General features: G+C 41.1%; 1 protein-coding gene across 2 annotated transcripts; it reads left to right on the forward strand.

The window, feature by feature from the left end:
• Positions 1–1,472: 1,472 nt before the first annotated feature.
• On the forward strand, positions 1,473–16,046 carry TXNL4A (thioredoxin like 4A). 2 transcript variants are annotated; one of them, XM_030552578.1, is made up of 4 exons: positions 1,473–1,707; positions 2,857–3,030; positions 13,514–13,617; positions 15,448–16,046. In XM_030552578.1, exons 2-4 carry the CDS (start codon positions 2,878–2,880, stop codon positions 15,617–15,619), a joined length of 429 nt encoding a protein of 142 aa, XP_030408438.1. In that variant the 5' UTR covers positions 1,473–1,707; positions 2,857–2,877; the 3' UTR covers positions 15,620–16,046. The 2 variants fall into 2 exon arrangements, with proteins under 2 accessions (XP_030408438.1, XP_030408439.1); XM_030552579.1 differs by lacking the exon at positions 1,473–1,707 and adding an exon at positions 4,368–4,447 and having other exon boundaries at positions 2,947–3,030.
• The last annotated feature ends 705 nt before the right edge of the window (positions 16,047–16,751 follow it).

The following is a 16,751-nucleotide window of genomic DNA, read 5'->3' on the forward strand; positions in this document are numbered from 1 at the left end:
GGCTTCTTGATTGTTGTTGTGATGAGCACGGGGGGACAAGGGAGGAGATTTATACTCATCTGCAATCCAGCTGGTTGAAATCTGTACATGCCCCATGATTTTCACATAGGGATTTATAACTTTTTGTAGACTAGGGCATCAGCTACTAATAAGAAGCTTATCCTGGGGTTCGTGGTTTTCAATGCAAGGTCAATGACCAATAAAGCCATCCATGATTTAATTATGGATAAGACCCTCTTTTTTTGCTTGTTATTAAAAAAACCCAACAAGATAATTCAGATTGTTCCCTACTGGTGCAGCTTTCTCTGGTTCAGTACTTGGTTCAATATGAGACTAGAATGGGAGGAAAAGGAGAGTGGGTGTGTTTAAGGCTGTATTTGACTGATTGTGTTCAGCCTTCATTAATTTGGGAATTTTGGTAATGTAAAGACTGTCCTACTAATCCACAGGATTCCTAACCAGAATTGTCGATATAATGCCGGTACTGGTTTTGGATTCACCCAGTTAGTTTTCTGTTTATTGCACCATGATGATGATGTCTATTTTGTTATTTTTGGGTCTTACACTAACTATGATAGTATCTCATATGGCTTCTAGTCTGAGTTAAGTGAAAGCACATAATTTGAGAATCGACATAGGAAGTGTGGTAATTACATTCTTGTCATGGTTAGAATACCTTCAAACTAGTTTCCTCGACCAGTGACTCATGTCTTGTCCATGACCAAAACTGCCTGCTAAGAGCACAGAGAGTTTTCCATGTCTCTAAACTTGGCTGTGGCAGGGACTTGGTGAGTGATTTTTCTAGTACATCATCGCATCTGCAAAAGTCTGGCTCAGCAGAACTGTTCTGTAGGCAGGTGAGCTCGGCACATCCAGAAAGACCCCACTTGGCAATGATCCCTGGTTGCTGTGAATTTTCAACCCATCAAGGCTTGACCGCAGCAGGACAGGTTGGCTGCCGTATTGAAGCGGGAGCCAGCCTCGCAGAAAGTGAGGATGTGCATGGTGCATACTCTCAAGCCCGGGGCCCAGCTCAACCAGGAGCCCGTCTCTAACTGTGGCCAGCACCAGCTGCTTCAGAGAAAGGTGCCGGGCACCCCGAAGTGGGCGTGACACTAATGGCATTGCCTGGCCCTGGAGACACCTTGTCTGGAAACTGGTGGCAGCCAGCACTGGCTCCTGCCCTGAAGTGTGAGGCTCGATGTCCCTAGCATGCATCACCCTGGCTCTGCTCCCCAGGACTGGGCCCTTCCCTGCCTGGCACAGCAATCTCCAGCCCCAGGGCAAACAGCGGGGCTTTTGACACCTCCTTGCCTCCCCTTTGTCGGGGCTGGTTATATATCAATGTTTCCCAAGCCCCTTTTGAGGGTGAATTGGTACAGCCTATTACCCCCTGCCGTTTTAGGGAATTGGTATGCTCCAGCTCTCCTTTGCCCCTTCCAGGGGTCACATGGTAACAATGCACCTATTGAAGGGAAGCCCACAAGCAAGATGGCGAGACTGCTGCTTCCTGTCGTGGCGGTGTTCTGTCCGGACTATGCATTGCGTCACTTCTGGCCCCCTCTCCTCGAATCCTTAGAGTGCTGCGCGTGGGAGCGCGCCTCACTCTGGTCCGCTCAGGGCTAGCGGCGCCGTCGGGGGCCGTTGTGGAGCGTGGTGTCCGCCGCTGCAGCGGCGGCCGTTTCTCTGTGCGCGCGCCCGCGGGAGGTTGGTGTCTCGCGGGGCTGCTGGGCGGGCTCCACGTGGAATGTTCTGGAAGGAGCCTCAGAGCGGGAGCCACCCCGAGGGCAGCTTGAATGGGGTGGGGGAAGGGGAGGCACTGTGGGAGGGGCCGGCTAGCGGTGGGGGAGGGCCATGGGGGTGATGCGAGAGGCAGCGGGGGAGGGGCTGAGGGCTCTGTGGGACGGGGTGTCAACGCTGTGTTTGGATTTCAATGGCCCCATGTTATTGCCCCCATTTGCACACCTGGTTTGCCCTCAGTGAGGGCAACCCCCACATTGTGCCACCCCCACCACAGAGGGGTTGGTAGTATTCCTAGCTGCTGGAGCCAGTGTGCTACTGCACCCCCTGCCTTGCAGTGGTTGCCATTATATGCAGGGTTTACAGTTGGATTTGATGACTCTCAGCACCCTTGCTATAGTCATTGTTCCAGCACCCTGGTAGTAATAACTCATTTAAAAATGGTAAGTTTGGGAGCAAATCTGTCAAGCCTCTGAACATGGCCCATCTGACCTGACTGCTGTGATATTGCGGGGCCTGTTAGTAAAAGAGTGAAACAAAGGAAGGGAGCTCATGAGGGCTCATGGGGTTTCTCTCCATTCTTCCCATTCCTGGATGGGAATCTTTCAGGGGACCCATCTTGCTTAACTGGATGATGGTTGCCATGTGAAGCCTGGCCCTACTCCATACTGAGCATTTCCTTAGAATTTCCCACCAGTACTTAAGTGCCAGTGAGAACACAGTTGTAGAGAGGTCACAGTGTAACCACCATCTCATTTAGGGTTTTTCTGATACGGACCAAGACTAGATGACACAGTAGTCAAAATGTTCACTGTTGGTCTATGCTAGAACGACTGTTGGTGAAGCTGCAACAGTGGGAAATACTAAGAAAAAGCACAGTGTATATACACAGCATTAGGAGTATCAGAATTATTTCACTACTTACAATACTTTTGGGGTGTGTGTGCGTGTTTTGTTTTTATTTAAAGGAAACCAGTTAGGTCTGGGCACGTGCATCATCTTAAATAAAAGTTAACAGATGGGTGTTAGTTTAGCTTTATTGGATTGGCTTTCATGATTAATGTTAAGTTGATTTCAAGAATTGTTAATTCTTAGATGGTTTCTGTCCTTTTGCAGGTTTTACATAAAGTTTTTAAAATGTCGTATATGCTTCCTCACTTACACAATGGCTGGCAAGTAGACCAGGCCATTCTTTCAGAAGAAGACCGTGTGGTGGTCATCCGGTTTGGACATGACTGGGATCCAACTTGTATGAAAATGGATGAAGTGTTATATAGTATTGCTGAGAAGGTAAATTTGGATTGTCATTTGAGATAATTGTATGTTTCTGTTCAGCACCTGAAATTGCTTGTTCCTTTTAGTCTAAGGTAGTTTCTAAGCAATAAATCCAACTTGTTCAGTTTCCTTAACAAGCTATGCCTACATTGAATGAATGTGAAACAGCCATCTACTTTCATGGCCATCTGAAATAATTACCCACCATGTTGTTTAGTGCTTAATTGAATGGAAACAGTACTACTACATTCTAAAACTGAGCATCTGTCCTGGAGAAATATTTTTCTTTTCTGACTGCTGATCGTTTAACATCTGATAATCTAGGCAATTCAGAGGGAAACAAGTTTCATTAATAGCATCGGTATGAGCACTACAGATAAGATCGAGCCAGCATTGTCGCTTGATACTCAGAATGTGTAATATTAATACACTAGCAACTAGAAAATTAATTGGAATAGTTTTAAAAGTTTAAGTGTTTTTAGTTTGGCATATGTTTTTATTTAAAAAATGTAAACTCTTAAAATGCATGGGAAGAAATGCACTTATAGATCATACTCAGCCTCTGTTGAAATGGGTGCCACTCCATTGACTTAGAGTTTGCACTTGGTTATACCAGGCTGAAATGAATTTTAATCTGTACATACTGAGCCAATCTCTTGAAGCTTTCTCAGATGGCAATGATACCCTGTGACAAACACATCACTCACTTAAGCATCTTAGATAATGAGGGAAAATTAAGAATTGTTTACATAAATGTGTGATTGGATATATCTTATCCTTTCATGTCCTCTCAGATAACATTATTGCATAGTAGTATAACTAGACAGAGATTCAGCAAATTATTTGTTGGTTAAACCTCATAAGAAAAAATAGGAAACTCAAATAAAACAAGAACCTAGTCAGAAAGACTACTGTGAATTAATGTTTAAATGGCGTACAACAATTGTTTCCATAATCATTTGTACATTTCTCTATATGCTCTTAACCTGATGTGAAGCAGTTTCTGTGGCAGTCATTTCTTCTCCATGGCATTCTTAAAAAATTGCACTTCTCTTGTTCATCTCAGTGTTGTTGAAGTCATCTGGTAAGGCTACTGTGTACATATCTAATATTGAGCCAGAACAGGATCTAAGCTAGGAGGATGATTTGACATTTCTTCAAGACAGCTTCTTTGCATTTGTTTGTCTTATGTTTACTTTTATGTTGTGGGAATTGATGGATTATACATGGGAATACTATTAGTATTTATCTTTGGCAGGACTCTTGGCAATTTGGCAGACATATTGGCATTTAAGTTTTTGTGAGGGGAAAAAGAACAATGTAACTCTTTATTTAAAAATCTCCCTCTGCAGAAATGGCAGGTTAAAGGGGGAGATCCTTCCTCATCCTCTTGCTTACGAGCCATGTTTGGATCTCGCAGCTGTTTTAAAGAGTGAGTAAAAGTTCCAATTGTACAGGTGTTTATAATCTAAAGCAGGGGTTCTCAAACTTAATTGCATCGCAACCCCCTTGTGACAACAAAAATTACTATAGGACCCCAGGAGGGGGGACCGAAGCCTGAGCCCGCCCAAGCCCGGCCACCCCAGGGGTGTGTGTGCGCAAAGCCAAAGCCCCATTGCCCAGAGGGCTTCAGCCCAGGCAGGGGGCCTGTAATCTTAGCCCCACCAGCCAGGGCTGAAGCGCCTGGGCTTGGGCTTGGGCCCTGGGCCCCAGCAAGACTAAGCCAGCCCTGGTGACGCTATTAAAATGGGATCCTGACCCACTTTAGGGTCCTGACCCACAGTTTGAGAACCACTGATCTAAACCATAGTACAAAATGTTGCCATGCCTTAGCTGCATGCTACATTTGAAGAAAATGTAGCTGTATTTCACACTTAATACTGAGGTGAAACTTTATTTTTTAAATTTGCAGCATGATTTTAGGAACTAGTAATGTATCTGTACTTTATAATCAATGTGGAGTTGAACTTTAATGACCTCACTTGTATTTTGGCAAAAGAAAGCTAGAGCAAACCACCAAAATATAAAGTAGATTGTTCCCACTAAAATTTATCCTTGTTTACAATTGTAATAAGCATTTGTTTCAGTGCAATACATTCCGAAAACTTGCATACTTTAGAAAGTTTAACAGGAAACAAGTTGTGTGAATGATTTCCAGTTTTTCCAGAGTGAAAATTTAAGAATACTGTACTTATAAAGTACCTTGGAAATATCTCAAATTATTTTTTGCCATACAGAACTGTTTCAGAGGGGGCCTGTGATTCCTGGAAGCTCATCCCCGGGGATACAGAGCTTTGGGTGCTAAATTTTTATATAATTAAATACAAATATTTTAACAATATTTACAGTAAAAAGCTAAAACTTGTCTAAAAGTAAATACCAAAATCAGACAAACCTCAAATCAGAAACCTTTATTGTATGCATGACATTTGATAGATAATCACTTGCTGTTTGGCAAGTAATGACTTAAGATGATTGGGTCTGTTGCTTTGCATCTACCCAGCCATGGTTGAAAGGCACACTAGCAATGGCGTCTTCTCAAGAAGTGCCCACTTGTCCCTACGTTTCTACTCGGAGGCAAAAGCTACAGAAAGAGTTAATGTGCAGAGTAGGGAGGTTAGAAAAGTGTAGCTGCTATTAAAGCTGGTGGTATTTGCAAATCATTATGATAAGCATACTCTTTTAAAATCACTTCGTAATTTTAAAGCCAGGAAAATATCGATACATTTTAAAGCTTGTAGGTCTATTAGCTAGAGCTGTCAAGTAATCGCAGTTAATTCACGTGCTTAACTAAAAATTAATCACGATTAAAAATATCGCGATTAGTCACACTTTTAATCGCACTGTTAAACATTAGAATACTTATTGAAATTCATTAAATATTTTTGATGTTTTCCAACATTTTTCAAATATATTGATTTCAGTGAGAACACAGAACACAAAGTGTACAGTTCTCACCTTATATAATTTTTATTACAAATATTTGCACTGTAAAAATGATAAAAGTATTAGTATTTTTCAGTTCACTTTATACAAGTACTGTAGTGCAATCACTTTATCATGAAAGTGCAATTTACAGATGTAGATTATTTTTGTTACATAGCTGCGCTCATAAACAAAACAATGTAAAGCTTTAGAGCCTGCAGGTCCACTCAGTCTTTCTTCTTGTTCAGCCAATCAGTCAAACAAGTTTGTTTACATTTACGGGAGATAATGCTGCCCACTTATTTATAACATTATCTGAAAGTGAGAACAGGTGTTCGCATGGCACTTTTGTAGTTGGCATTTCAAGGTATTTAAATGCCAGATATGCTAAACATTCATAGGCAGAAGCATGAAGGGACATATGAATCTTTAATGCAGCTGGCACTTAAATATCTTGCAACGCTGGCTACAACGGTGCCATGGCAATGCCTCTTCTTACTTTCATGTTATACTGTAAACAAGAAGCGAGCTGCATTATCTCCCATAAATGTAAACAAATTTGTTTGAGTGATTGGCTGAATAAGAAGTAGGACTGAGTGGACTTGTAGGCTCTAGAGCAATGGTCCCCAACCTGTGGCGGGTACCGGACGACAAGCCACTGAGGACTGTGGCCGGCAGGCAAGCATCCACCAAGAAGCGGCAACATCAAGAGGCGTCGCCGCTGAAAAGCCGCCGAAAATCAGCGGCATTTCAGTGGCGATGCCTCTTGATGAAGCTGCTTTTTTATGACATTGTGGTCGTTGCTTGTCCTCCAGCCAGTACGCGGGCGCATTTAGATGCCCCAGTGGGCACCATGGCACCCGGGGGCACCGCATTGGGGACCCCTATTCTAGAGGTGGCCTGTGCTGCTTCCAGCAGCCCCCATTTACCTGGAACAGCAAACCGCGGCCAGTGGGAGCTGCGATTGGCCAAACCTGCGGACGCTGCATGTAAACAAACTGTCCCGGCCCACCAGGGGCTTACCCTGACGGGCCGTATGCCAAAGGTTGCTGATCACTGTTGTAGAATGTAAGGGACCTACAACTTTTCTTATCTCTGGTCATGGACCAGTTCTAAGAAATGGCTCAATACTGGTCCATCAAATATTTCTAGCCCTGAGAAGTATTAAAATGTTAGCCATATTTAAGGTTCATCATCTAACCATAAACTTTTTTGGATTATGTTTATTGAATAGTGTAAAACTAGATTAGCTTCACAAAATAAAAGTTGTTACAGATGCTCCCCAATTTAGCAAGCATTCCGCTCCGGAATGCCTTGCGTAATTTGAATTTTGCACAAGTCGGAAACGTATCTCTGACCATTATGCAAAAAAAAAAACAACCCCAAACCAAACCACCCCACCTCTTATTTCTAGCTTATGGAACTTTTTCTGTAAACTCGGATTTGCGTACGTCGGGTTTATGTAACTCAGGGAGCTTCTGTATATGTATATGTTATATGTATTTCTGCCTGGGTTCCCTCACAATAGGTGCAATAGGCTTTTAGAATCTACACTGCTGCTGTGTTCAACAGGAACTTCAATGAGCCATTGTAGTTAAGTGGAGAAAATATCCAGTTTTTTTCCCCTCAGTCCTCATATGCTCCACTCAACTTCATTGGGTGTCAGAGCTTTTCTTGAATATGGAAGAAGATACTATTACATTAGCAGTGTTGGACATGGATGGCCTCTCAGACTTTGCTTGAAGAGGGAAACATAGCAGATGTGTAGATGTTCTCTCTTACTGGGATTATTGAAGTTCTGTATAGTTATTGAAGAACAAAAATATCAGAAACATTGATCTGAAAAACACCAAGATAATGGTAGTGTTTCCCTCCATATTCTCCACTTCTTCCATTTCAGTATTATGTTAGTGCACAATACTCTTCACTCCTAAAGCTTAGAATGAATGCTTATGCTTTTTGAAATCAGTATTCAGATGGTATACAGTATTGATTCTAGTGTTAACAGTTCTAATAAGGAGCCACTGAAATTAAAAGGTGAGTGGAGGAAGACAAGTTGGCAGCAAAAAGTGGCACTTGAGGTCTGACACCTTGCAAATAATCTGGCCAGTAATAGTCTTTTTTTCCAAACTTTGGAGTTGTGCAATACTTAATCCCCAAGCGCTAAAAGGAAATATTTTTTGGAAAGTTCCATTAATATAACTCATTTGCTGCAAAGATTTTTACGTGTTCAAACTTTTCTTACTACACTTGAATGTGTGTACAAAGATTTCCATTCACATTTTTATAGATGTCTTCACTGAACACTTTTAAACTGTAAAGAGTCTCAGATTTACCCTTTTTACTTTCCTTGAAAAAGTAAATGTTTAAAAAATTCTGCAAATGTTATTTGTCAAATAAATTTGGAGGCTTCAGCATTGCATTGGGGAGCACAGAGCACTGGCTGCACAGAGGTGGGAGATCAGTATGCAGCTCCCCTCCCAGGACATAAATTCAGCAGTGAGGCTGCACCCAAGCCTTACACAGTGCAAGGGCTCAGCCTCCCTCAGAAACACCCCAGGGCCCTGCCCCTCTGTGCCAAGTGCACCAGGTGTCAGCAGGCATGCTCAGCATGGGGGGGATCCAGGTGTGGGTTGAAACAGGGTTCTGTGTGGGGCAGTCTGGGTTTAGGTTGCTCGGGGTGGGATCCATGTGGGGGGGGCGGGGTCTGGATGCACAGGGGCTTGTTGAGGGGTTCTGGGTGCAACAGTAATGAGACTCTGCAGGAGAGTCCAAGTGAAGATGGTTGGGGCTTGGCGGAGTGGGGTGTCCAGTTGCTAGGGGAGTGGGGTGTAGTAGAGTGGGGATCCAGGTGCAGCTGGTTGGGTCTCGGTAGGGTGGGGATCTGGGTGCGGGTGGCTTGTCATGGTGGTCCAGCTGCAGTGGGAGTTCTGGGTGTGGGGAGAGGTGAGGGTTGGTGTCAAGGTTTGGGTTTGAGGGGGTCTGGATGCATGGGGGTTAGGTGGATGGGGGAGCAGCTCCCTGTACAGTGATCCCTCCCCCTGCAGCTAAGAAGTGTGAGGAAGGGGAAGTTTGCAGAGCTTACTACAGCTGGGGGAGAAATCTGGGAGTGGGTCTGACATGGCCCTGGATGCCACACAGGGGAAGAGAAGGTCCCCCTCCTCCCGAGGCCAGCTGGGACTAGCAGCTGAGTCCAGCGCAGGGTATAGGAGCCACCAGCTGGGTCTTCCTCAGTCCTGCCCCACAGTGATTTACCTCTCTACTGGCTGCCCCAGGTACCTGAAACATACTGCTGGGGAGGGTCGCATGACCGCTGTTGTGGCTTTCCTTTGCTTCCCAATCAGAAAGTCATTTTCTGCGAGGAAGCAAAGAACTTGGGAGATAGTGCAGAATTTCCCCAGGAGTAAGTACCTGTGTCTGATTATAAACTCAAGTATCTTTCACCAGAATTAGAATTGTGCCAGCTGCAATTGTCTTTAAGTATATTTGTAGCTGACGGGTACTATCAGGATTTGCTTTTCTGATTTTGAATCTATTTTCTTCTCTGGTTTGAGGTACATATGTGAAATTTAGTGTTTAGTGTCTTGCTCTCACATCTGACTTCTAAATAGGCGCCACTATCCTGAAATGTTAGGGAACAAGTTTTATACCCTAAACAGTGGTCCCCAAACTCCCCTTGGGGGGCGTGGAGGAATGTGTTTGTAGGGGGGGTTGCGGCAGGTCTGGGCCAACCCCCATGAGGGGGAGGGGGGGAGTGGCACCCAACTCCACTTTGCCCTCAGATCAGCTGTGACCCCAGCCACAGCTCCACTACCCCCAGCTGTGATCCCAGCCACAGCTCCACTCTGCTCCCTGCTCTGCCCTTAGCCCCAGCTGCAGCTCCATTCTGCTTCACCCTCTGCTCTGGCCCCAGGCCAGCTCTTCCTTCATTCCCTCTCCCCCTTCTCCCCCCACCCCCCTCAGGCTAGCTCTCCTGTAGCCCCAGCTCCTCCTCCATCTCCAGTTGTGCCCCCAGTTCCACCTTCAGCTGAAACGCCTCTGCTGAGCCAGTAATGGAGTAGGGATGCAGACAGATTCCGTTCCTGGAAAGAGGGCATGACAGGAAAAGTTGGGCACCATTGCTCTATATAGGAACATCTGTTGTTTGTATTGTATTAGTGCCTGAGAGCCCCAATTGTTGACCGTGCCCAATTCTTCTGGGTGCTGTAGAAACACGGAACAAAAAGATGTCCCAAGGAGCCTTCAATCTAAGTAATATGGCTAGTGATTCCAGTGTTCAAATGCTGTAAAGCTTTGAATTCTCATTAAAAATCTCTTCAGAATTGAAACAAAGGGCATGGAGAAAGCAAAGCAAAGGAAAGGAAGGAATTCTGGATCTCCTTAGATTTCATGTGTGATTTTTTGGACAAGTTGCTAAATGCATATGTCTCAATCTGCCATTTGGAAATAAATTGTTACACTAATTTTATAATCTAATGTTGGGAAGGTAAATTCATTAATGTTTGGGAGGTGCTTAGATTATGGTGATAAGATCTCTACCAAAATATGTGTAATGACTAGTACAATCTCATTTTCAAAGTGAGATTCAGCTAATGTTGTTATCTATTGAATATTACCTATGTAAAATTTCTCTGTTTTGTAAAACAAAGAAAAGTTAATATTTGTATGCTCACTGTGGATTCCTCTCCTTAAGTGTGAGGCCATTTGGTCCCTTGTCAATGACATACAAAATTCTGTAGTGTTATTCAATAGGAGCTGTAATTGCTTAGTTCATTTAAATAGACAAAATGTCAAAATAACTTAAGTTTAAGTCACTTAAGTGCTACGTTTGTTTTTATTCAATGCAAGAAATACTATTTTTGTATGTAAAAATATTTTACTTGTATTTCTCAATATTTTAACGGTATTCTTTTGTACTTCAAAAATAGAAATGTTTGTGCTTGTGCTTTGATTCATAATAAATTCTTCCTTTTGCAGTAATGATCTTTCATGAAACAAAGTATATTTTAAAAATTGTGGACAATGTGATCTCAGGGTAGCCAGACGCTGATATTTTATTCAAGGACTAAATTTAGTGTGTCATAAGAGTTTTAGGTTTTTTTCCTCACAAATGTGCATCATAGAAATTTCCCAGCAGGAGAATTGCACCCAAGCTGTTGGTATTGTACATGTCAGTCACCTGGTAGTTCTTATAGAAGCCCCAATAGAGTGAAAATAATGTTGTCTTAGGCCATGTCTACATCTAAAATTTTGCAGCGCTGGTTGTTACAGCTGTATTAGTACAGCTGTATAGGGCCAGCGCTGCAGAGTGGCCACACTTACAGCAACCAGCGCTGCAAGTGGTGTTAGATGTGGCCACACTGCAGCGCTGTTGGGCGGCTTCAAGGGGGGTTCCGGGAACGCGAGAGCAAACCGGGAAAGGAGACCAGCTTTGCCGCGGTTTGCTCTCGCGTTCCCGGAGCCACCCAGCAAACCGCAGGGAAGGAGACCTGCTTGCTCGGGGTTCCGGGAACGAGAGAGCAAACCGGGAAAGGAGACCAGCTTCGCCGCGGTTTGCTCTCGCGTTCCCGGAGCCACCCAGCAAACCGCAGGGAAGGAGACCTGCTTGCTCGGGGTTCCGGGAACGAGAGAGCAAACCGGGAAAGGAGACCAGCTTGATTACCAGAGGCTTCCTCCTTCCACGGAGGTCAAGAAAAGCGCTGGTAAGTGTCTACATTGGATTACCAGCGCTGGATCACCAGCGCTGGATCCTCTACACCCGAGACAAAACGGGAGTACGGCCAGCGCTGCAAACAGGGAGTTGCAGCGCTGGTGATGCCCTGCAGATGTGTACACCTTCAAAGTTGCAGCGCTGTAACTCCCTCACCAGCGCTGCAACTTTCTGATGTAGACAAGCCCTTAGATTCACTGTGCTGGAGAAGACTTTTCCTGCAAAATCAACCATGGAAGCAGTCAGTTACTTCAGAAGTTTATCTAATTTGATCCTATAATACAGGTAACTTCGTAGGTAATGTGAACTGAGTTCTTGGGACTGACTGTATGTACACAAACTTTGAGGTTTGATACTGTGTATCTAAATATAAATTTACGTTTTTGACAGACACATGGATTATCATGTATACCAAATAGTTTTGTCTCTTTGTAAATGCATGAAAAAATCAAGATACTTTCTTAAAGTACCTACTATTGTGTATGCATTTGCAGACTTTTAAAGTGATCAGCTGCTGTTTACACTAGACAAAAAGTGCTTGCGTGATGCAGCATAATTCTGTTGATTTATTTGTTAACATGTTATATAATTTCTGTTTAATCATATTTTGTTTTCAGTTATACTTGACAGAAAATTAAATAGTTAAAAGTACTTTAAAAATATTAAGCTTGTTACAATCTAAAATTTTACAGGTATTACCTTTTAGAGAATGCTAAGTTTGCCTAGTTATGCATTGAAAAGTCAGAAAACAAAAATGTAGGGGCGTTTGCACTATATTAACTCTTCCCTGTTATACGTGTATGTTACAAAAGTGAGCAAGTATAAACTTATAAACATTTCTCAAAACTGTGTTCCTGCAACTTAAAAATATTATAGATGCTACATGTTTATCTATCTTTGTGTAAATGGATATTTTCATCATCACTGTCCAGTATGTTTAGTGACTTAAATGTTCATATCAGTTCTCTTCTTTTTAAAATTATTTTATTAATTCACTCAGCCTGTGGACTGCACATTTTCGTTTCAATTGGCAGCATAGCTTTCCTCAGCAATTTAAGAAATTAACCATGAATTTAGTAAGAAAACCCCTTTCAAAATGTATTGTGCATGCACAAAGTGCAATCTTCAGTGCATAATAGCTGCAAAATCAAATCCTACTTTTGTCAGCGCTCTCAAAAGCATTTCTCAATGAGGAATATTTACATGCCAAATTTAAACTTTCTACCTCTGCCATTTGGACTTGATAGCTGTTCAGAAAGCCTGAAGGTTTTTTAATTATGAGGTTAGTGTTGTTTCCCCTACTTTAAAAAAAAAAAACAAAAAACAAAAAAAAAACCTTTTTGCTTTGGACACAGACAAATTTATGGAAAATTTCAGCTTTTTGGGTGAAAGCTTCTGGAAGTCGTAAGCAACTGAAAATTAAGCGTTTAAATTCTAACTCTTCAACAACCTTAATGACAGCATTTGCTAGCGCTCTCACCTTGAATATTTTTAGGGTCGGACTTATAATTGAGAGGAAGGCACAACAGAGTGTAACTTGGCCACTATTTTAATACATACCATTTTTCTGTTACTGGATGTGAATTCCCTTTCTCTATAAAATAAATGTCTTGTCTTAAAATATATTTATTTTCCAAATTTTTAAGAGCCAGTTAGAAATGGCAAAAGGGAATAAATATTTGCTTGACTTTAACTTAGTAATGAACATCTTGCAGCAGCATTATTGCAATAACGTAAGCATATTATTTTTCTGAAATCCATGAACATTCTATAAAAAGAATCAGTTGTCTTATGTAGTTATTAAAGGATTGCTAGTGTATTTTGTTCTGTTTACAGTCATTTTAATTTTGTTCTCCCGTCCAGGTAAAAAATTTTGCTGTTATTTATCTTGTGGATATCACAGAAGTACCAGACTTCAACAAGATGTATGAGTTGTATGATCCCTGTACAGTCATGTTTTTCTTCAGGTATGCCTTATTTCTACTATATAATTTAATTTGGTGTATTGGGATTACATGCTATAATTATGGGCAATATATTGTATGCATTTTATATATGCTCATGTATTTTTAAAAAAATATTTGAGGGTATTGTGCTTATGTACAAGTAATTGCATTCAAGTTTATTGTGGCTCTTCCCTAATTAATCTAATACATCTTAACACCTTGTAACAATTCTTCAGTAATATTAATGCCCAGACCCGTTGCCACTTAGCACTTCCAGGCCTAAGAATTAAAAACAGCCCGTTATGAATCAAGATGATACTGCAAATTAAGCCTAGTCTACACTAGGGAGTTAGGTCAATAATACTACATCGCTCAGGGGTGTGAAAAATCTGCACCCCTAAACAACGCAGTTAAACCCACCTAGCCCCCTGTGTAGACAGCGCTAAATTAAGGGGAGAATTATCCTGTTGTCTTAGCTATCACCCATCGGGGAGATGGATAACCTACCCTGACAGAAGAACCCCTCCCATCATCATAGGTCTTCACTGAAGTGCGGCAGCTGCAGCATTTTAAATGTAGATGAACCCTAAGATCCTGACTGTGGGCTGAATTTTCACTCTAGTGCCATCTTCATCTCAAAGTACAGTGGGAAGTTAAATGGCATTGTTTTATATCTTATTGTGTATTAATGTATGCCATCTGGCTTAATCAGTCTGGATAATTTTCCTCACATTAGACTCATTGAAGTCAATGGAGTACAGTATTTCCATTGACTTGGAGGAGGCCCATTGCACACAGGAAGCATTATTGCACTCACCTCTCAAGCAGAGTGTTTTTTGAAAAAGCATTCTGAGCTTTTTTTCCTTCCTGCTACCCAGCTGCACACAACAGTGTACCTATGAAATCAGCAATTTTGCATGTTTGAATATGCACAGCAGCTGATTTTAGAAGTTAGATTTACAGAAGCAAGCCCTAAGTGTAATTAAAATATTTACATTTAAATATCAAATGTGTAAGTTTATAACAATATCCATATCTCATAGTTGAAATGTCTTACATTTCCTAGAGTGGTAGAATTGCTAAACTTTTTGCATTCACTCCTCTGTATTTGCTTCACATTTTGAAGTATGGCAACATTTAAAGAGACTGCCACATAAAATGTAATCTTTACTGTAAACTAATAACACCTCAAATTACTTGTGCTTGTACTTTTTGGTTTCTTGGGGAAATAAAAGTAAACTGATCCACTTCACTTTGTTGTTCTCATATACTAGCACAATATTTGAGTTCTTGGCACCCTAGGGAATTTCAAATTTGAATTTCTAAGTAATAAAAATTACATCTCGTTCACATGCCAATTAAATAAACACAGAGAAAATATTCATAATAGATAACTATCCATGTTATTCAGTTCTTGAACCACTAGATCTACTTCTAATTGATAAAATATGTTAAAGGACAAATACGTCTAGAGCTATTTAGCAAGGGACTTTGTTCAGAAATGTTATTTTTTTGTGAGGGGGAGGCAGTGGGAGGAAAACATGAAAACTGCTATTCCTAGGGATAAACATACATCTCTGAATGTTACAGTCTTGGTGCAGGTCATCTTTGTGTCTTTATTGTAACTTTAGGAACAGAAAAATACTATTTTAAAACAGGTAGGCTATCAACTTTCAATCTGAGTATGACCATAACAAATGTTGTATTTTGCCATTTAGTGTAATACTTATTTGCTGACCTACAAGGATACGATAGAAGAGCTACATATTGCGGGGCGCCTGAGTCCTGTGAAATATTACAAGAGAGAGTAGTTTAGCATATTGACTTGTTTTTTTTTCTTTCCTCTTAAAGGAATAAACACATCATGATTGATTTAGGTACAGGTAACAACAACAAGATTAACTGGGCGATGGAAGACAAGCAAGAGATGATCGACATTATAGAAACAGTTTATAGAGGCGCTCGTAAAGGTAGAGGTCTCGTGGTGTCGCCAAAAGACTATTCTACCAAATACAGATATTGACATTCTGTGACATTTATCCTCTCTTTTAGTCCACCTCCACATACACATAATTATCCTTTGTATATAAAAGTTGATTTGCCTTTTTTTTTTCATTTGAATGTATTTTGAACTCTTATTTAAAAACTTTGTAAAATTTCATTTGAAAAAATAAAAGATGTGAATTCTGGAACCATTTCATTTCAGAAATGCAATAGCTGGATCATTCCTTTTGAATTAAAGGACTTTAACTCTGCAAATGTCAACCTCTCGGTATAATATATTTTTTTAACACAATTCTATTCGAAAAATATGTAAAATATGACAAGTTGAACAAATGTACATGAGAAACCTTTAGTGTAGCCTTTTAATGGATAAAAAGTAGTACTATATTGTTCTTGCCTTTAGTTTATTATCAGTAATAATAAAAGTATTTGCCTTTTAAGATACACCTCTTTAAGTTAATGGCTTGTCACTTTTGTCGAAGTCCTCATATTCATGGTATTTTATTCATGTCTGGTAATGGATACCACAAACCATTAGCACTAAAAAGAGAGGGCAAAATACTAAGCAAGCAAAATTCTCTGGAAATACACTTGTTGCATATCTTTTTTAAAAAAAAAAGATGCTTTGTGTGATTTCCCCACTATAAAGTTATGATTACAGAATTACTAGTCTACAACTAAAGTTTAGACACTTATCATTATATGCATTTTTCGTTACAAATCTAACTGAAAACCACTTCTAACCAAACCAGAAAGGTCTTTTATTTATTTAGTTTGTGTGCAACTGCACCAGCCATTTTGATAAATGCAGGTTGAACAGCTTGTTCTAGTAACTCTGACTTTGTTGCATTCCCTGATTCTCAAGAATTAGTGCATATGGCTATACTTAACTATGGTGACTGATTCATTGTTTGCGATGTATTTCTAGGTGCTATACAAAATATTTTTAAAAATATATGAACAGTCCTGCTAATTTTATAAGCACTGTATGAACAGGGATCCAGGGCCAAGACTATTGGGCATCTTAGAAGCAGCACTACGGGAGTCCCCGCCTCAATCTCTGTGCTTGAGATTGTAGTGATTCATCTCCATGAAGATGATTTTCAAAACCAAACCACCTTTTCTATTAAGAAAATGCCCAAGACTTAGAT

Source organism: Gopherus evgoodei, chromosome 2 (genome assembly GCF_007399415.2).
Source record: "Gopherus evgoodei ecotype Sinaloan lineage chromosome 2, rGopEvg1_v1.p, whole genome shotgun sequence".
NCBI classification, from domain to species: domain Eukaryota; kingdom Metazoa; phylum Chordata; order Testudines; family Testudinidae; genus Gopherus; species Gopherus evgoodei.

Bases quoted from the DNA above. Each gene is read 5' to 3' on its own strand.
- TXNL4A (XM_030552578.1), top strand. From the start codon at position 2,878: ATGTCGTATATGCTTCCTCACTTACACAATGGCTGGCAAGTAGACCAG. The intron at 3,031-13,513 runs GTAAATTTGGAT...TCTCCCGTCCAG, and splicing joins TATATAGTATTGCTGAGAAG to GTAAAAAATTTTGCTGTTAT. The intron at 13,618-15,447 runs GTATGCCTTATT...TTCCTCTTAAAG, and splicing joins ACAGTCATGTTTTTCTTCAG to GAATAAACACATCATGATTG.